The 20,989-nt window shown below is 42.1% G+C and overlaps 2 protein-coding genes across 3 annotated transcripts in view; one reads left to right on the top strand and one right to left on the bottom strand.

Annotated features, from left to right (window-relative positions):
• Positions 1–50: 50 nt before the first annotated feature.
• Positions 51–8,825, bottom strand: Rbbp9 (RB binding protein 9, serine hydrolase). The gene is made up of 5 exons (XM_021153795.2): positions 8,648–8,825; positions 7,111–7,153; positions 5,975–6,080; positions 2,164–2,249; positions 51–1,800 (listed from the first exon to the last, which is right to left on the bottom strand). Exons 1-5 carry the CDS (start codon positions 8,744–8,746, stop codon positions 1,574–1,576), a joined length of 561 nt encoding a protein of 186 aa, XP_021009454.1. The 5' UTR covers positions 8,747–8,825; the 3' UTR covers positions 51–1,573.
• A 5,188-nt stretch (positions 8,826–14,013) lies between these two features.
• The window catches only part of Sec23b (SEC23 homolog B, COPII component), a 34,536-nt gene continuing 27,560 nt past the window's right edge, over positions 14,014–20,989 (top strand). The window contains exons 1-3 of one of the 2 annotated variants that reach the window (XM_021184680.3): positions 14,014–14,115; positions 16,872–17,106; positions 18,665–18,722. In XM_021184680.3, coding sequence (XP_021040339.1) covers positions 16,886–17,106; positions 18,665–18,722 — 279 coding nt within the window. In that variant the 5' untranslated portion in view covers positions 14,014–14,115; positions 16,872–16,885. Of the gene's footprint in view, positions 14,134–16,871; positions 17,107–18,664; positions 18,723–20,989 lie in introns of both variants that reach the window. The other variant, XM_021184689.3, reaches the window with a different exon arrangement.

Genomic DNA, 20,989 nt, shown 5'->3' with positions numbered 1-20,989 from the left:
CATCAAGTTTAAGTACACTAGAGATCTTTGACACCACAGCAGTCAGAAGATACTAGGAAATAAACATTTTTTATTATATCTTTTTACATTTGGTCAAAGTACTTTATAAACCAGTGAAAATGGAATCATCAAACCATTATATACATTGAATATATACAATATAAAAAGTAGTATTAAAAAGGGGTTGTTTATGTGAGTGAATATGAGAAGACTCGGCAGTGTTGCTTGAATGCTCTCTACAAGAGGCTGAGCTCTATAGAATTAAACTGGCATAGTTTATTTTATGTATGTGAGTACACGGTGTCTTCAGACTTACCAGAAGAGGGCATCGGATCCCATTACAGAGCCACCATGTGGTTTCTGGGAATTGAACTCTGGTCTTCTAGAAAAAGGTTCTTTTGAGGACACTTAGAACTTAATAACACAGCACAGGTTGCTCCCTTCCACCTTTAGTATTACGTTCATTTTGGTTGTCTTAGGCTTTTCTTGGATTCATAGAGAATCTAAAAAGTGTTTACCTCCAACTCACAAATGGATGACCTGGTCTTTATCTTGTAGCATTTGCAAATCTTTGAATTACAATGCTGTTGCCAGCTACCATAATTCATGTAGGGATTGTATATACATACATACATATTCCCCCAGTTAAAAAAAGGACATGAGTGCTTCTCACGTGTCTATATTTCAGCACTTCCCTATGACCTAATCCTGCCAGTCATATATAGTTGATACCCAGGTGACAGGCTATGCAGATTATCTGCCCGTACAGCTCCTTACTGAACATCCACAGATGTCAGTCTCTCTCAACTTGTCAGAAGGACCTGGGGATGTGGTGGGGTCAGGGATGTCGGTGATGAAGACCCAAGTGTGAGATTACTCTCTTGAGCCAGCCTGAAAGACCAGCTAGAGTTTGAGTTCTAAGATAACATTTGGGGCCTCGAATCATGTTTTCTTTCCCCAATAAGAGAAAAATTTTATTTCAAAAAGGAAAAACTGTCATTCATTTAAGTTGAAAGAAAACCTGTTTTGTTTTTGTTTTTATTTTGAGACAGGGTTTTACTTTACTAGGCCTACACAGGCCTCAAATTCAAGATCAACCTTCCTCACGTTTATAAGTGCTGGGGTCTCAGAAGTGGATTACATCTTGCTAAACCTATTGAGTTAAAATTTGGAACGAGACTCAGGAGACCTGGGCTGTCTTGCTCTTTCTTTTCTGAGACAGGGTCAAGCTAGCCATCCCTTGCTGATTCCCTGCTTTCTCTGAAGTCATTACAGGGACACACCACCATGACTGTCAAGTTCTGGATTCTTGGCTCTCTCTGCATCAACAGGATAGGTAAACAACCTCTGTGTCCCTTATCAAACAGGAAACCTACTGCTACAGTTAGTAGCTTTTCAGGAAGAGTTAAGCTCTGTGGGAACTGAAAGTGCGGGTAACTTGGTGTGAGTGTTCCAACGGGTTTGCGGTCCAGGCGCTTCTGCAGCTTAGCGGGACGTTTCCTGTCTAGTGCTGGGTGAGAAGGGTTGCTAGTCTGCTCCACCCTGGCTTGTTAGAGAGCAGGAGCCATCCTGCCTATTCTGGTCCTTTCAGCATAGCCTTCACAACACTAATCAGTTCATGGAACTCTCTGTTCTGAAAGTGACCACGGTCAGTGAATTTGTACAATTTGGCGTCCAGCCTATCTGCCACTTCTTGTTGTTCCTCCCAGGGAAGGAAAGGGTCATCGGTAGAGCCAAACTGTACAATGTGAGGGCAGTTGGCCTTGATCTTCTCCCACTGCCAGGGGCGGCTGAAGTACCCTGTAGGAGGGGAAGAGCCTATCAATGTGCGTGAATTGACAACATCTGAAAATACCACAGAGGGATGCAAAGGACCAGAGATCTGAGTTCAGAGGAGTCCTTTGGTTTTGGTCTCTGTAGGGCTTGATAGCATACTGACTTAACAAAGACAAAGTAAAAGGGTGAAATAAAACCAGGCCCTGGGATTTATTCTAGGCTTTGGGTTGGAAAAGAGATGTACCTCACATCCAAAAGTAAGTCAAAAAAATCTCCCATTTGCTATTTATATTTTTAGGGTTGAGAGAGAATAACTATTCTGTAACTCGAACAGTCTGTCCTGTGTTTAGGGAGGGGCTTTTCTAGGGGCCTGCCCTAAAGACTTACCACTTGCACGCTCATTTTCATCTCCCAAGTCTGATGTGTATGCAGACACCAATACGAGAGCATATACCTGATGTGTCTCTGCATACCTGGAATGAGACAGACAGTGTCAATAATACATGGTGTTATTAAATCCGAAAAACCAGTAACACACCTGATGTAAGTTCACAGAAAGGTAGTTAGTGTATGCTTCTGAGATAAACACGAAAAACATCAAGAGAATTTCACAATCACTGTCTCTGACACGTGCATTTATCCACCTTTATATGAATGAGTTAGCATCACTTGGGCGGTCAACATGCTGATTCAGACTTCTGGGCTCAGCCTTAGAGCATGCGGTTGAGAGAAATGGGACTAAGACCCAGGACCCTGCGTTTTAACGCATGCAATCTCTAACCCATTTGACTAATGCAAATAATCTGTGAACTGTAATTTAAGAAAAGCTGGACAAGAGTGGAAAAATACTTGTACAGTCCGTTGCACAGGCATTCTCATCTGTGTTGTAGTACATTTGGCTCCACTCCCAGACAAACTGGCCCCTTAAGGGCAGGAGTTAGAACAGCACCCTACACGTAGAGCACTAGCTCATTATCTGCAGATGCCCTCACTCAGCCAAGAGTAGGCTGAGGAATGACGCGAGACCTTTGAGGAAGTTTTTGTGCTATGAAATGTTTAGGGCTAGAATTCCATTCTTGAAGATAAACCTTTCTGCTGGGGACAGCATTCACCTTAGCCCTGGGCACCGGCTGTATAGATTCCATTTGTGCATTGCTTTTCAGTTTGCCTTGGTGTGAATAATTATTCTAGTATTATATCTGATTTTCCTATTTCTTCTTCTGCTCTGGTGAATTCTGTGAAACTAGATGTTCCTTGATGTAATGATTAAACAATTACAAACTGAGGTATGGGGCACAGCACAGCACAGTCCTAATGGCCTAGGTGCATGCTGTGTGCTCTCATCTTGGAAACAATGTAATAACTGCACAATAGTAATTCCAGATTAATGTTTAACTTGCAAAGAAAGTTTGAAGAAATTATTAGAAAGTGAAATAGAGCCAACATCAGGACCTGGAGAAATGAAAAAAACTATTGAATTTATGAAGTAAATTTTGCACAATATTTGAGAGGGGCTCCTGGATAAGCAAGTATAGAATACATAAAATTATATACTAGTAAAACTAAGCCAAAACACTGGGACTCTTAGGAGAGTCATTGTGTGCAATGTGCAGAAGCAGAAAGCTAGCGGAACTGCTGAGTGAAGGGTTAACCTGACTCTTCTAGCCATTGCCTGGCAGCTTTGCCCATGTCGTTTATCATTAGAGCTTCCCAGGAAAAGGCAAGTAGCTGACCTTGGAGCTCTGAGCTCTAAAGTACAATAAGTCAAAAGTTAAAGTTTAAATAATGATTAAGTTTGCAATTATTATTTTGGCCACAGGCCTGGAGATAGGGGAAGCTTGAAACTGGGGAACAATTGTAATTCTCGATTCTTTGTGGCATGTGGTTATTCTTTTGAATTTGATTTGGCAATGATTATACAATGTCTTTTTTTTTCTACTTGCTTTTGGGGTATCAATAAAAGACTGGGACAAGAAAAAGGCGAGAGAGCGAGTGGAGGGTGAGTGAGGTGCGCATGAGGTCATGAGGTGTGCGCGAAGTGAGTGGAACGTGAGTAGAGTGTGGGAGAAGAGTGTGTGTATGTGTGTGTGAGAGAGAGAGAGAGAGAGAGAGAGGAAGAATGAGTGAAGAGAATGTGAGGTATGTGTGGAGTGTGAGAAGAATGTATGCAGAGCATGTGTGTGAGTAAAAGGGGAACGCACAGAGGTGTGCAGGAGTGTAGGAGTTTGAGAAAAGTAGAGAGCACAGGAGAATGCAGAGTGCGTGCAGCCTCAAGCTGCGAGCAAGAGAGTAGAGAGAGTGTGCAACTTTTATAAGCCTTGAAAAATTGCCTATCAGTTTGTACCCAAAAATCTGTCTGTGTCTGTTTATTATGCGCCTTCTAGATAGCCCTGCTTCCAGTTGAGAACTCGCTGGATCCAGACACCCTTCTCCCAGCTGGTTACTCAGAAATATCAAACCCACAGAAGACATGAGAAGTACCCAGATTCACTAAGGCTACCACACTTTACACTTATCTTAGTGTGTGTCTCCTATGAATAACCTTAGTGATGTTATCACACCAAAAAAATGTAGTGCTGCCTGTTCTCCCTAAACTGAACTAGTTTTCTCACAGTAGGACTAAGATTAAACATTTCCCCCAAGATAGCATTGTCATCACTTCAGAGACATGTGTTCGTTTGTCCACTATCAATGATACTAAGTTTGATTGCTTGTTAAGGTGTTTCTAGCACTTTCTATTGAAAAGGCTCAATATCCCTTAATAATTAAGTCAGCTAGCATGCCCCTTATGACTATATCAGTTTCCTATTTCTTCACACCCTTACACACTGATAGTTCAGGATTTTTTTTGTCTCTTAACTTTAGGAGTCCATTCTTAGGAGGTTGCTGACAGTCCTAATGAATTCAGAAGACTTACATAAAACTATTATAGCTTTACCAAGAGCTGGTTAACAAGGAACGGACAGATCATGTTTCCACTTCTGAGGTCAGAACTGGTCCCCCGAACACTTGTAAACATCCTTTTGTGATCACTGCACCATTGTTTTCTGGATCTGTACTCAAACACGTTGTCCCCATCCCCTTGACTGGTGTAGCTAAAAGGTTATAAAATTTGGCAAGATTCCATGACAAACAATTCACATGGTATCTTGAATGACTGCTTGGAACAGCCTTTCTTACCAGGATAAGAACTGAGGAAAAAACTCAATCTTAAACAGCTGGTGGCTAATTCCTTACTCAAGAGGCTAATGGGGAAAGCGAGAGATTCTGATAGAAGCGTTACTTAAGGGTGTACATGTGGCCGGGCGTGGTGGCGCACGCCTTAAATCCCAGCACTTGGGAGGCAGAGGCAGGCGGATTTCTGAGTTCGAGGCCAGCCTGGTCTACAAAGTGAGTTCCAGGACAGCCAGGGCTATACAGAGAAACCCTGTTTTGAAAAGCCAAAAAAAAAAAAAAAAAAAAAAAAAAGGGTGTACATGTGAATCCCAAGGACTAGGGGGTTATGGGTAGGCAGGGAGAGCAACCTCTACTCTCCAAGAGGTATTTGTTGGGCATATCAGGCTCTGTCCTAGGCACTGTGATGCCTTGTCAGTGGGCAAAGTTCCATCTTTGTGGAGCTTCCAATCTGGTACTAGGGACAGAGAGGAGATGTGTGTCGGATGATAAAACGCTGTGGGTATACAAACAAAAAACCCAAAAAACGCTGTAGATAATAAAATATAAGGGAGACGGGAGCCAATAGGGCAAGGCTGCTCTTTTATATGGACAGAGCTCATCCAGAAAAGGGGACATTCAAGCAGAGGGACAGGGAGAGAAAGCCAGGCAGCTCGTAAGATGATGTTCCTCCTAGATGGCTGAGCAGGATGCGGCAGGTGTGTACTGAGAAGAGTCCAGGAGCTACAATGACATCACTGTGCCTTGCTAGGAGGAGAGAAGAGAGGAGGGGGAGACATCAGAGCCGAGAAACAGGCAGCCTCTTCGGGGCCACAGAAGCTTTTAAAGGATCAGTGCACCTGGTCAAAGGAGCCAGTTCCTTTCAATCCCTTAACAAACAAGGAAGAAATTAGGGCAGATCATGTTACCACTTTTGAGGTTAGCACCAGTTCCTTCCTCTGCAATGGAAACCTAAGAAACACAACTGTTTCCCAGGCAAGCATGTCTGCATTGCACACAGGGTGGCAAGTCAACAGGACCATACCTCATGGCTGCGATGGCCCCGGAACTGTGGCCTATGATGATGGTCTTCTCGTCACAGTGCAGCTCTGTCTCCATGAAGGGCAGCCAGATGCTCTCTCGAGCTGTAACTGTGGGCGTGGTAAAAAGAGTCTGGTACCTGGGGCAGTCTGTAAGTCTGATGCTGTCCTAGCCTCTCTAAGTAAACAGCTCACAGCTTTTAAATGGAGGCTAAGTAAAAGTGGCTGTGTTAGCAGATTCTGTCCTGTGATTTAGTAGAGTTCTGCTCTCCGCCCCTCCCTTGTACACCTACCATGTTCTTAAAAAAAAAAAAAAATTACAACTGAAGTGAAGTCTCCCTCCTGCCCATTTTTCTTTTGTGAGATAGAGCCTCCTCATTGTGCAGCATAAGCTAGGCTGAAGTTTACCGTGTAGCCCAAACCAGAATCCTCTTGCCTTGAGCCCGAAAGTGTCAGGATTAAAGGCATATACCATCATCACTGGCCTCAACGCTGATATTTTAATGTGAAAATTTAAACTTGGCAAACAAATATCCTAGCTGGAGGTACAGCTCAGGGGCTGAGAACTCGGCTAGGATGTGTGAGATCCTGGGTTCAGACCCAGCACCGAGAAAAACAAAATGCACAAAAACCACTTGACAACATTCCAAAACCCATATATGAATCGTACGACTTCTTTCCTGAACCAAGTCATGGACGGACTCCTCGCCCCCAAAAGGGCAATCTTATAATTTTAAATACACAGGAACTCTACGAGATACTGTGAGGCTTTATTTACCTGTTTCATACAGAACACCTAATTCTTGCCTGAAGATGTCTATGGACATTTAAACATGGAAAATACAGTTGCTAGCTTACAAGTTAAAAGTTAAATTTTACCATTTCCTGGATGCTTTTCTTGTTACTGAAATCGTCTCTGTGTGTGTGTGTGTGTCTGTGTGTGAGTGTGTGTGTGAGTGTGTGTGTGTGTGTGTGTGTGTAGGCTTAGACCCACCACCTCGAGCTCCTTGTTTTATTTGTTCTTAGCGTTTATTTATTTTGTCCTTTTTCTATGATATTTCTGCTTCCAAGCCCCACCCTGCAAATGGTGAGCTCAAAACCTAACAGATGAGGCTTTTCAAAAAACAAATTTCAGACTTACTTGGGTCAGGCATGTTTTTAGCCAAACACTGGAAACCAGGAATCTGTGATGTAAGGGAGAAGAAAAAGCTATAATAAAGAGCTTAAAAATGTGACACCTGATATGACCTCGCTTAGTTCAGTAAATATTTGCTAATATTATGATGTGAAATAGATTAAGTAGTGTTACAGGGCTACAGATGAATATACAGTCACATATGGTAGTTTTCTATCCAGTTTTGTAGAAGTCCTCAGAGACTGGTTCCTGATAATCTGTGCTTATCTCCAAGTCATGTACCTATAGAGAAGACCTAAGTGAACGTGCTAGAGACAGAATGACCTGAGCTGAACACTGTTCCACAGAAAGATGGTCAAAAAGAACAGAGACACCAACCACTGAGGAAGTTGGGCATCCCATCCCACTGGCCATTTTCAGCTTGACCCAAGAGTTGGTAGCTTTGTCCATAGCTTTCAGCCACAACCCTTAAGTTTTATTCCAAACAGAATCTTATTTTCTCCTGAAATTCTATTCTAGAGGCCAAAGCAGGAAACCAATTGCTGGGATATGGAAGAGGGTTTTGTTTTCTCAAAAGTTAAGCACAGGCCGGGCAGTGGTGGCGCACGCCTTTAATCCCAGCACTCGGGAGGCAGAGGCAGGCGGATTTCTGAGTTCGAGGCCAGCCTGGTCTACAGAGTGAGTTCCAGGACAGCCAGGACTACACAGAGAAACCCTGTCTCGAAGAACAAAAACAACAAAAAAAATTTTAAGCACAGGACCACCTAAGGTGCAATTATGTTTCTATAAAGTTCACAAGAAGCCACATTAAAAAATATGTTGTTTAAAGATTATAATCATGGTTGTAAAAAATACTTTTAAGTTTTAAAAGATGTAGCAAAAAGGCCAGACAAGCAGCCCAGCTAGCCACAGCACTTGCAGTACAAGCCCAGTGACCTGAGTTCGATTCCCAGAACCTGTGTAAAGGTAAGAAAGAACTAATTCCAAACATGTCTTCTGACCTCCAGATGCCCCCCTGCACACAATAATTTAAAAAGAAGCAAAATAAACTTCAGAATGTCATACGGGTGGGGCAGGGCGCAGACGGATTACTCAGAAGATACCGGCAATGTTCTAGAGTTAACTTGTCCTGAGAGTGTAGCTCAATTGTACAGGACACAGAAAGACACCTTGGGTTGGACAGCACAGGAAAAAAAAAATCTCAGTTTGGTAGTTTATTGTATAATATACAATCCGTTGTTTATATTAAATATCACATGGTGAACTAAAAAACAAAGTAATGAATATAAACATAAAATGATCTGGAAAGTCTGGAATCTGAACTGGCAGTCGATGGGGGTGCGGAGGGGGCATTCTCTCTAGTTGTACAACAGGTTTTCCTTTTAGTGCCAAAACCTGAGCCTTCTGCTTTTTGAGCTGTTCGCCAGGTAGGATACGGACCACATCTGCGGAAGGGTGGGCACAGGCTCGAGCCTCGCCTTTCGTTCCCTCTCCCTTCACTCCGAGCCAAGCTGGCAGAAGAGCAGGGGCTAGCATTCCTTACCTGCTCCAGCCCCTTTCTCACCCAGCCGTACCAGCCGTGGGTGGCCACATCCCCGCCTCCGTTCCCGGGAACAATCACTGCCTTGTTAGGGGACGCCATGAATGTAGACGTGGAAGACCCTTGCCCACCTTGGACCAGCTGCTCTCAGACCAAGACTACATCCGGCCCAGAGCCCGCACTGCGGCCTTCTGGGAATTGTAGTTCTTGGATACCTGCAGGCCTACGCATTCTCTGGCTAAAGCACAGGCAGCTAAACTCAAACCCTGTGAATTACCATCAAATATTAATCATCTTTGATTTACCCTTTTCCAGCGTTCTCATACTCCACATCCCTTATGTACTGGCAACAGCGTGCTCATAATGTGTTATCTTTTTATTAGTTGTACCAATACTTCTTTAAGGAAGGTTTATTTTTTTCAAATGAACTTTCCTTAATTTGTTTAAGACAGTTTCATTATGTAGCCCCTTACTGGCCTGGAGCTGTCTCTGTAAACCAGACTGGCCTAGAACTCACAAAGATCTGCCTGCTTTTGTCTCCTGAGTGCTGGCATTAAAAGAGTGTCACCATATTCAGTCAGTGTTGGCTGTCTTCTTTCCTTCGTTTCCACATTACATTTGGGTTTTGCGACAAGATCTGTGAATTTGGAGCTCACTGGTTTAGCAAGAGTAGCTAGCCAGTGAGCGTCAGGGACCTCTCTGCTTCCCACTCCATGAATGCTGGACATGAGCTGTGTCTCTAGTGTCCTGTGCTATCCACTACCACTGAAGTTCCACTTTCACGGGCTCATGCAACAACCTTTCAGGGCTTCTTGGCAGAAAATACAACCGGGTCTTTCTAGAACCTGAGAGCAAGCCTCCATGTGCTCTCATTTTACCTATTTATTTATTTATTTTTAGGTAAGGTCCCATTAGGTAGGCTGGACTGGTTTTGAACCCACAGACATCAACTTACCTTATATGCCAATGTGCCTAGCAAATCCCTCTTACTCATATTTGGCATGCTTGCAAGGACAACACCACACGAACAATTAACACCAAGTTCTGCTGCCACACGGATGCAGGCAGACCCTGGTGAGCCATGATGCCATGTTCTACCAGGAAACCCTTGAGAGGGGTAGAGGCATTCTCAGTTCAGGGGTTCTCCTTTCAAACACATTTGTACTTTTAGGAGTTGAAACCCTTAATGGGTGGAGTCTGATCCTCAGGGCACATTTCTTACTGCCCCAGTGTGGAAGTTTCCCATTAATGGTGCCATCTCTTTAATTAAAGCTGCTTTCTCCCTCTCTGCCTCATCTGCATCTTTTAACATTTTCATGTTCTTGTTTATCCTATACTGCATTTTTACTTCCTCCTGCTAAAAATCTATCATAAGCCACAATAAATGTGAATACAATAGCCATGCCTCAGCCTAGATGTAATGTCATACTCATTTGAAACTTCTTCATCCACACCTGGCCAAGGAACATGGGTTCCCAGTTCCATCATTGAAGGCATGCAGAAGCCATGACATGTGTGGCTCACCAGGACCTGCCTGCATCTGAGTGGCAGCAGAACTTGGTATTAACTGTTCATGTGATGTTGTGGACCAATAGATGGCCCCTATTGAATTTGGTTGAGTTTTTGGGACACAGTGGAACACAGCCATGCATGGTCTTTGCCAGACTCTCACACCAATGACCTCACTTCTCAGCAGTCTTTGCTCCCATCTGAAACGTCATAAGCAGACCTTTTGCTATTCATGTTTCTATTGGCATTCCAGCTTTCCAAAATCTGATTGGACGGTCCATTCATCTCTGCTTATAGCTCTCTAATCTCCAGCCTACAGCTTCAAATTCTTTAACATTGTCCCATAAACACAGTTCAGAAAGGCCCAGGAACTACACTGATCATGTTCCTCACAGAACCAACTCACTTCTCAGTACAATAGTGTTCTGTGTAGACTTTTATTGTTGCTGTGAGAAAACATCTGACAGAAAGCAACTTGGGGGATGAAGGGTGGATTTTAGCTCTCAGTTTAGAGAAACATAGTCTATCATAGTGCAAAGGCATAAGGGCTCACAGTTCAGAGTCTATATGCTAGGAAAGACAAGGAGGCAGGATGGCTTAATCTATAGTGTCAGCCACAGAGAAAGGGAAAATCAATAGTCATCTGGCCACCTCCTTTCCTCACTTTATTCAGCCTGGGCCCCCAACATAGGACATGGTGGGTCTTCCTTCTTCAAAATGCTATCTTAGATACATCCATAGTGGTGTTTCCTAGGTGGTTCTAAAATCCAGCTAAGTTGAGAATATTAACCATTACAATATGCTGGGAGTCTGTAAAACATTTTGAAATAGACAAGAGAAATTATATCTCATGGATTGATGGGCTTTTTATGAAATGTGCTGATGTCATTTGAGGGATGTGTACTTTTATACCTGGACTCTACAGCTTGGTAGAGACAGAGATTAACTTTAGAAAGTTGATGGGTACATACACACACAAAACTGATGCCCATAACAATTCATATAATGCTGTGTGGTAGAGAATATAAGTTTTTATAAATGAGATTTTCTTTCCTTTTTTTTTTTAAGATTTATTTATTTATTTATTATATGTAAGTACACTGTAGCTGTCTTCAGACACTCCAGAAGAGGGAGTCAGATCTCCTTACAGATGGTTGTGAGCCACCATGTGGTTGCTGGGATTTGAACTCAGGACCTTCAGAAGATCAGTCGGGTGCTCTTACACGCTGAGCCATCTCACCAGTCCAAGATTTTCTTAAAACCAATTTGAACATCTTTATTGGTTTCTTCATTAATAGGTGAGTTAAGTAAATTGTTTGGAATATCTTATTTGTATAATATTATTTCTTTAAAAAACTTTATTGTATCTATTATTATTATTATTATTATTATTATTATTATTATTATTATTATTATTATTTGTGTGGAAGGTGCATTGCTATGGCATGGGTGTTGGGATCAAAGGACAACTTGTGGAAGTGTTTCTCTTCTTTAATAGCCATGTGGGTTCCAGGGATGGTCCTCAGGTCCACAGACCTCGAGGCAAGCATCTTTATCTGCTGAGCCATCTAGCCATGCTCTACACTTAATGTTTTCACTAAGATTCCAGAGAGAACCTGGGTTCACATCACTGAAGAGCATATTCCAGGCTGTTGAAGCTAAACTGTTTCCTTTCCCTTGGGTCCTAGAAGGTGGGCGCTAAGTAGAGGGCACTGCCCCTCTAGCTTTCTTTCTAATGATTTTCAGTTCTTCTTTCTGGTTTACTCATGGCTGGTTAGTTTACTCTCCTCCCACTGATAGTAACAACCACCAGAAATTTTGTTTTACCAGCCATATGGTAATCTCTTTAAGGGAACTAAAATTTACAGAGATACCCTCCTAGGTAAGAAATGGCAGCAAATCTACTTTATAGTGCTCTCTAACTGTCTCGGTCATTCTATAAGACTGCCACACCAACGGGGATGAACAGAGCCTTCTTCTATAGTGCACCAAACTTTAATCTTTCTGAATTTTTTTTTTTTTTTTTTGACCTGGGGCTGAGACTGTAGAACTAAAGCTGTATGTTCTTTATATGTCAATGTGTCTGCCTGGCTAGAATGAAAACAAAAAGACTTACATCCGTTTCTGTGAGAGAACAGGATATCTTGCTACCCGTGTTGAGTCACAATAAGTTAAATCATTATATTTCTCCAATTAAAAGATCTGTGTTACAGAAAAAAGTACTTTGTTTGTTTTGTTTTTTGTGACAAGGTTTCTCTGTGTAGCCCTGGCTGTCCTGGAATTAACTCTGTAGACTAGGCTGGCCTGGAACTCACAGACATCTCCTTGACTCTGCCTCCTGAGTGCTTCGATTAAAGGCATGCACCACTATTGCCCTGCAAGTATTCTCTTATATAAATAAAATACTTCTAAATTCCCCCAAGTAAGGACATTCAATCTTGTATACTTTGAACATGCAATTTTAAAAAAAATCCTCTCTACAGAAATTACTAGTGTAGAAATAATCCAGGTCCAAAAATTGAAAGGGAAATATTTGACAAATAAAATCACATTAGTGTTTGTTATTTAAAAAGCGACTTTTTTTCAGCGTTAGATATAATGAACATGTATATCTTATTTTACATTTTACCTTAAGAAGAGATAACTGCATTTCCCAAACATAATTTAAGGTTTTAAATATGCCATCATTAACATTACGTTATGTTTATGATGATGAAAAAAATGTAAATTTATTTTAAAGATTGTAATGCAAACAGTAATATTTTATAGTACCATCTATTTAAACTTAAGTTCCTATGATTTATAGACGTCAAAAAGTTTGATTTAGCTGGGTGTGATGGCGTGTGCTTTTAAATTCAGGAGGCATAGGAAGACAGAAGAAAGCAGAGCTTCCTGAGTTCCAGGCCAGCCAAACCTACAGCTAGGCTCTGCCTTAAAGAAAAGTTTGCATTAGTAGAAAAGTGGGCTATTTAATGGGTACTCTTTGAATAACATGTCTTAGCATAACTGTAAGGTTTTAGTTGGCGGGATGAAGAGTTGGTGGAGTGGCTATGTGTATTCTGCTGGTGTTCAGCTCCCAGCATCCGTGTTAGAGGATACACAATAGACCTTCTGGCCGCTGCAGGCACTACACGCTCGCTGAATTTGCTGCTTATTTATTTATTTTTTTTACTTATTTATTAATTTTTGCCACTTGTAAGAAAGTGTAAAAATGACTGCGGCGGTCACAGAAAAGGTTGTGTTTCCCATCAAAACGGACTCAGTTAGTTTCCTTAAGTGTCTGAATAAGACCATCCCCAATTACTCACTTCCTTGCTGGGGAATGGCAGGAGGATGTTCACCAGAAACAGTTTTTATTGAGCACAGAAACCACAGCAGCAACGAGAAGGGAAAGTTTTGTACCGCGAAGAGAGGACCCGCACCTGCTGAGCTCAAAAAGATCACCAACTAGCGGCCGAGACTCTCTGTCCCCTCCTAGCCCCTTCCCGCAGGCTGAGGGCCTCTCCGGACAACTCTGGGCTGCGCGTCCCTCTTCTCGCTTCCCGGTAGCTAGGCGATGAGAGGGACTTCCCTCTGAGGAACACAGACGTCATGTTGTGTCAGGGCGGTCCCCTGAGGAGTGCTGGATGCATTTGGATGACGGTTCCGCAGGCGCCGAGGCTCTGTGCAGGAGACAAATTTCAGGATATATTCAAGAAAGTATGTATCCTGAGGAATTCTACGTTCTAAAGTTTGTTGGGTGAGAAACCACTGCCTTGCCCTATTCAAAGATGGAGGCGCAGCTTTTCTGACTGTTTCACTTTCTCGGGTCAGCCAGAGAAGCGCTTTCTGATTGGCTAGAGCATGGCGCCGCTAAATGACGTTTTGGAGCGGTGACCAATCGACTGTGAGCTGAGGTGGACTTGGCGGTGGAAGCCGGAGCCGAGCTCTGGTGTCCGTGGGGTGCGGAAGGCTCAGTCCCGGTGAGTGGCTCCGGACAGGTGAGCGGCTGGCTCTGCCATGGTGAAGGGCGCTTAGGAGGAGGGCGGAAGCCAGACAGGCCGAGGCAAGGTGGGCTTGCTTATGGGAGGCATCAGAGGGAGTTGATGACCCAGAAGCCGGCGCCGGTTTCTGATTCCTTAGCCCTCGGAATTGGGGTGTTGTTGGTGGTGACTCGAACATCCGGAAGGACCGAATCCCCATGAAAACCTTGAGTTTTGCTTTGTGATAAGTGAAACCAGAAACCAGATCTTCAGTACAGGATTAGGTATTTAACTGTGTCTACAGATGGTTACTAAGTCCTGGAAAGTTATGTCCTGGAGAGTTTAGAGGGGCTAAGATATCTTATTGGATGCCTTTCTTTTATCCACTCACTCAGTCATTCATTCTCTCGTCATTCACTCAGTCATTCATCCATTTGGCTATTTACCTCTTCAGATACCCTTACTCGTTGAGAGTTTGATAGGAGCATTTTTCTCAGCACATAGAATTTAATAAAAATACATAGAACTTCAGAGGATTCATGAATTCACCGAAATCCTCTATGGATTACCTGTTTAGGATTAAGAAGCTGGTTTAGAACAAGTCGAGGAAAGGAGGCAGTGGGAAATAGGAGCAGGTGTTAATATGCTGATACTTGGGGACTTGTACATTTAAGTAAAGAACTTTATAGAGGGGTTACCATTATTTAATGGGGTTTGCTGAAGTAACTGCTGGAAATGGTGATGTTAGAATGTGCTGTGACTTATTTACTAGCCCCCCGCACCCAGGCGCCTAAGTGCTTTCTGTGTAGTCAGGGTTTTATCTTCCTGTGTTTGCCAGAACTAACAAGTAGATGTGTTAGAGTTTCAGTTGGAACAGACATTTGGGACTTTGATGTATAGATTCTGTATGGTAGAATAATTAATTTGTGTTTCTGGGTATGTAAAATTGTCCTCACCCAAATTATTTGCAGGATATATCTATATATCTATATCTATCCCTATGTAACCCAGGAGGCTTTGAACTCTCTTGATTCTGCCTCAGCCTCCCAAATAATGGAAATTACAAGAATATGCTTCCATTCTCATTTCATAGGTTTAGTTTTCTTCTTCTTCTTCTTCTTCTTCTTCTTCTTCTTCTTCTTCTTCTTCTTCTTCGTTCAGTTTTCTGGCTTTCCTTTTTTTAACAGTCTACTTGCTTGAACATGTCATTTGCATGTGTGTGCACCTGTCAAGCCACTCAGAGGCAACTTTTGTGATCTTGGGTCTTTCCTTCCATCTTTTTGTGGGATCTGAGGCTCTAACTCAGGTTGTCAGACTTGCGTGGCAAGCCCTTTACCCACTGGTCCAGTTCCTTTTGCTTTCCGGATTGGCTTGCTCAGTTAACCTTCAGTCACTCGTGTGTCAATGTATTTTCAATCACACGTAGGATGCATTTGCTTAACAACATTGGGTTATCCGAGTCTGAAAGCTTCGTCTGAAAGACTAATTGTTAAAGAGTCTGAGAGTCTTTCAAGGATGATCATGAGCAAACATGGTGAGGAAGGAGAACGTGGTGAAACTCAATACAAAAGCAAACTTCCTTTCATAGTTGTGGTATGCCCACTAGAAATGCTTCAGTGTCAAGCTGCTTCCTGTTAATAACCGGTTTCTCAGGTCACCATACAGTTCTGTTCTCTACAGTTAGCAATGTGGCAGGGGTGGCGGGGGGGACACAACATGATGACGGACACACAAAAATCAAGGCTTCTTGGCATGTGACATTTCATACAGAATTTACTTTGATTGATAAAGAAAGGAAGGGAATCAGGAAAGTTGTTGGATCATGAAGCAGAATTTGAGACTTACCTTTCGACACATAGTTGAAATTGGCTTGTCTCAGAACTGTAACTCAGTACTTGAGTGCTTGCCTAGCACGCACAGGGTCCTGCCTTTGACCCTTAGCATCACAAATAAATAATTACTCGTGATATCCAACTATACAAGTTAACAAATGTTCAAGGAGTTCAACCTCTAACCTTTTTGACTACTTTTTTCAAGTACTACAGAGATGGTTTGAGAAAGTAGCCTGATTATTTTATTTATTTATTTATTTTTTGGCCAACTTGACACAAGCCATGGTCATTTGAGAAGAGGGAACCTCAGTTGAATAAATGTCCCTATCAGATAGACCTGTGGGGGTATTTTCTTGATTGATGTATGAGGGTCCAGCCCACTGTGGGTAGTGCTACCCTGAGGCAGGTGGCCCTGAATTGTATAAGAAAGCAGGCTGAGCATGTCTTTAGGAATGAGCCAGTACACAGTGTTCTTCCAGCCCCTGTCTTAGTTCCTGCTCTGACTTTCCTGGAAGATGATGGACACTACACAGAAAGCACCTGGGCACCTTGGGGGTGAGGGATAGTGTATGAGGGTGGTGTATGGGTGTGGGGTGGCATATGGGGGGTGGGGTGGTGTAAATTGAAATAAACCCTTTCCTCCTCGGGTTGCTTTTGGTCCTGGTCTTTATCATAGTAGTAGAAAACTAAGGCAGAAAGGAAGAGTAATCAACTTTGGGGGTCCAAGAGAAGGTAGTTACCTTTATCCTGCAGGGACGGGCTTTTCTTGGTGGGGTATTTGTGGAATACTATGTTATAAGGCCATCTCCTTGTTTGGGACTGAGTGCTGGGATTTCTGGTGTAAGTCACTGCACCTGGCTTGGAACCATCTTTTTTTTGAAGATCAGCTGAGAATTTTGTATATAATTAAAACTTTATCTTTAGTTTCCTTTTAGACCATGGCAACGTATCTGGAATTCATTCAGCAGAATGAAGAACGAGATGGTGTGCGTTTCAGTTGGAACGTGTGGCCTTCTAGCCGCCTCGAAGCCACAAGAATGGTTGTGCCCTTGGCTTGTCTCCTCACTCCTTTAAAAGAACGCCCAGACTTACCTCCTGTACAGTATGAACCTGTGCTTTGCAGTAGGCCTACCTGCAAAGCTATTCTCAATCCACTTTGGTATGGACTCCTTTAAAAAAAGAAAACTGGTAAAAATGATGAATATAGTAAATTGTTGTCTTTGTGCAAGTCTTATGGAAGTCACTTGATTTTTTTTTTTTTTTCCTTTTTTGTATTTTGTTTTGTTTTTTTGAGACAGGGTTTCTTTGTGTAGCCCTGGCTGTTCTGGAACTTGCTCTGTAGACCAGGTTGGCCTTGAGCTCACAGAGATCTGCCTACCTCTGCATCCCAAGTGCTGGGATTTAAGGCATGCACCACTCCCTCCACCTCCATACCAGCCCTCTCTGGTGGCAGTCACTTGCGTTCTGTAGGAGAGTTTCTAGTTTGGTATGAAAGGTAGACGGTGAGATTCTTAGATGACAAAACCTCCTTGGCAGGTGCCCCAGACAAAATTGGAATCTTTTCTTCTCTCTTTTTTTCCTGAGGCATATAACCCTATGTAGCCCTGGCTGTGCTGGTACTTACTGTGTAGACCCAGCTGGCCTATAGCTCACAGAAATCCTCCTGCCTTTGTCTCCCAAGTGCTGGGATTAAAGGCACGCCTGGAAGAAAATTGGAATGTTATGTGAACAAGGGGAGAACAGAAAAGAAGAGTTTGGAGTTAGTTGTCCCTCCTTCCATCCCTTCCATCCCTTCCTTTTCTTTTCCCGTTCTTTTTGCCCGCTCTTAGATTATCAGTTTGCTTCTGGATTGATTGTAGACTTAAAGGGGTATCCTTTGAAGAATTAAATAACATCTAAAAACTTTGCTCTTTCTGCATGTACCTTAATGATGATATAGTATATCTAGAAGTATATCTAGAAGTATATCTAGATGATATAGTATATCTAGAAGTACTAGGCAGAAGAATTGATTTTTTTTTTTTTGGAGAGGTGTAAAGATTATTTGTGTGTGTATGTACATATGTGCTTGCACAAGTGCACACGCATATGTGCATACCATTTGTATGTGGGTACCTGTGGAGGCAGAAGAAGGAGTAGAACTTCTTGGTGCCAAAGTGACAATTGGTGGTTATCTCAGTGGTTAAGAGTACTTATTCCTTCAGCTGAGACCCATGGCCATGTTCCCAGCACCTACGTATTAGCTCAGCCTTTCACCACTCCAGAACTAGGGGATTCTTTGCCCTCTTCTGACCTCTGCTAGGCGTGTGCGTACATGCAGGCAAAACGTACATACACATAAGATAAAAGTAAGCATCTTTTAAAAAAAGTTTTACATTGTTTAACAATAAAAATGTTGGATAAATCATGACAACTAGGTTCAAATAGAAGGCAAGAAGAAATAGCTTACAGTTTATATGAGTGAAGAAATCTTAAAACAGGGTCTTGGAATTAGAAAAGACAAAACAGAATTTACCACGTGCAGATATTTTCAGAAACTCTTGGTGTGCTTGATAGCCAGTTTTGCCTGCAGTGCAGTTTCACGAATCCTTCTGTATGTGCACACTCAGGAACACATGCCTGTTTAATTTAGGGAACTTTAAATCCACATTTGCTTTCTTTTTAGCTTGAAAATATGTATGATATCTGTTTGTAATATGTATTTATCTATCTTGCAGTCAAGTGGATTACCGAGCAAAACTCTGGGCCTGCAATTTCTGTTTTCAAAGAAATCAGGTATGTAATTTACAGTTCTATTTGCTTTTGTTGACTGCTCTGGGAAAGATAACATGAATTTTTCTATCTACACTTGCACTTAGCAGCTTTTGGTACTCTCGCGTCATAGCGTTTGTGAGGCACATTTGTGTTGAATAGTAGAGGACATAGCATTGTCTTTTCTTTAAGGTTTTGGTAGGAAGTGAGTATGCTATCTAAAGAAAATAGATTTGTTCATATTTTACTGGATGACATTAAAATTTCATCTTCTTATAACTTTAGGGATCCAGTCAGTGTTGAGCTTCTTCTGCTGTAAAAGTTTGTTGTTTTCTTTTGGGTCTCACTCTGTAGACCAGGCTGTCCTGGAACTCACTCTGTAGACCAGGCTGTCCTGGAACTCAGAGATCTGCCTGCCTTTGCCTCCCAAGTGCTGGGATCAAAGGCATGTGCTGCTCTGCCCAGCAGCTAAAGTCTTTTTTTTTTTTTTTTTTAATAGTTTTTATTAGGTATTTTCCTCATTTACATTTCCAGTGCTATCCCAAAAGTCCCTCATAACCTCCCCCCCACTCCCCTACCCACCCACTCCCACTTCTTGGCCCTGGCGTTCCCCTGTACTGGGGCATATAAAGTTTGCAAGTCCAATGGGCCTCTCTTTCCAATGATTGCCAACTAGGCCATCTTTTGATACATATGCAGCTAGAGTCAAGAGCTCCGGGGTACTGGTTAGTTCATAATGTTGTTCCACCTATAGGGTTGCAGATCCCTTTATCTCCTTGGGTACTTTCTCTAGCTCCTCCATTGGGGGCCCTGTGATCCATCCACTAGCTGACTGTGAGCTAAAGTCTTTTAAATACTAAACTAAAAGAAAATTGAATGTCAGTGGAGTGTTCTTTTCTTTTTCTTTTTTTTCTTTTTGGTGTTCAGATCAAATCTCTGACCTGTGTATGCTAACTGAACACTACCCACAGCTAATATCTCCTTTTAGAAGTAACTGCTGTAGGATAAAATTGTCCTAAAGCTGGATTGTAGTAATTACTGCATGACTTCCTTCTTAAAGCTCATGGAACTGTGCACTTAAAATGGGTAACTTTAATGATATGTAAACTATAGCTAAGTAAAGTTGATAACATTAATTATATTAAACAGGTATACAGAATTCAGACAGCTCCTAAGGTATTAAGAACATGTATTTTCTCATTACTAATCATAGCTATGATTAATTTCACTTTCAGACAAGCACATACTAGGTTCAAGGATGGCGAGCACAGTGAGAACAATGCACAGTTGGTAACTGTTTTCACTTTCCTGAGCTTGTGAGGTTTTCTCCACAGAGCATGTATATCTGTCTTTGTTAGGGTTCTACTGCTGTGAAGAGACACTGTGACCACGCAGCTCTTATAAAGACAAACCTTTAATTGGGGCTGGCTTACAGTTTCAGAGGTTCAATCCACTATCATCATGAAAGGAAGCATGGCAGCCCACAGGCAGACATGGTATTGGAAGAGCCTAAAGTTGTATATCTCCATCTGAAGGTAGCCAGGAGGAGATTATCATCCGCTGGATGGAGCTTGAACACACACACACATATATGTATATGTATATGTATATGTGTGTATATGTATATGTGTGTATATGTATATGTGTGTGTGTGTGTGTATATAAAATATCTCAAAGCATCCCCCAACAATAACACAGTTCCTCCAACAAGACCACACCTACTCAAACCGTAGCTCCTAACAGTGCCACCCCCTATGGGCCAAGCATGCAGACATATGAGTCTATGGACCTATAACTATTCAAACCACTACAATGTATTAGGTTTATTGATAATAAACCTAAGTAAAGGCCTTATATCTATAAATGTGTTTTTTTTCCCTCCCAAAGCTAAGAGCCTGTGCGTGTTGTGGCAGTTCTGTACTACTGAAGTTTGTCTTCAGCTTTGTACAGACTATTGAAGACAACTTCAGAGTATAATTTGCAGGGCAAAGCTTAAGCAATGTGTCTTTCTTTTTTAAATGATTTATTTTTATTTCATGTGCATTGATGTTTTGCCTGCATGTCCATATGAGAGTGTCAGATGCCCTGGAACTGGAGTTACAGACAATTGTAAGCTGCAATGTGGGTGCTGGGAATTGAACCCAGGTCTTCTGAAAAAGCAGCCAGTGCTCTTAACTACTGAGCTATTTCTCCAGATTTTTGGGGTATTTTTTGTTTTTTGGTTTTTTGGGTTTTTTTTTTTTTTTTTGGTTTTTCGAGACAGGGTTTCTCTATGTAGCCCTGGCTGTCCT

This window comes from Mus caroli, unplaced genomic scaffold (assembly GCF_978045245.1).
Source record: "Mus caroli unplaced genomic scaffold, Mus_caroli_1 scaffold_2, whole genome shotgun sequence".
Lineage (NCBI taxonomy): Eukaryota > Metazoa > Chordata > Mammalia > Rodentia > Muridae > Mus > Mus caroli.
This window is presented reverse-complemented; position numbering and strand designations above follow the sequence as displayed.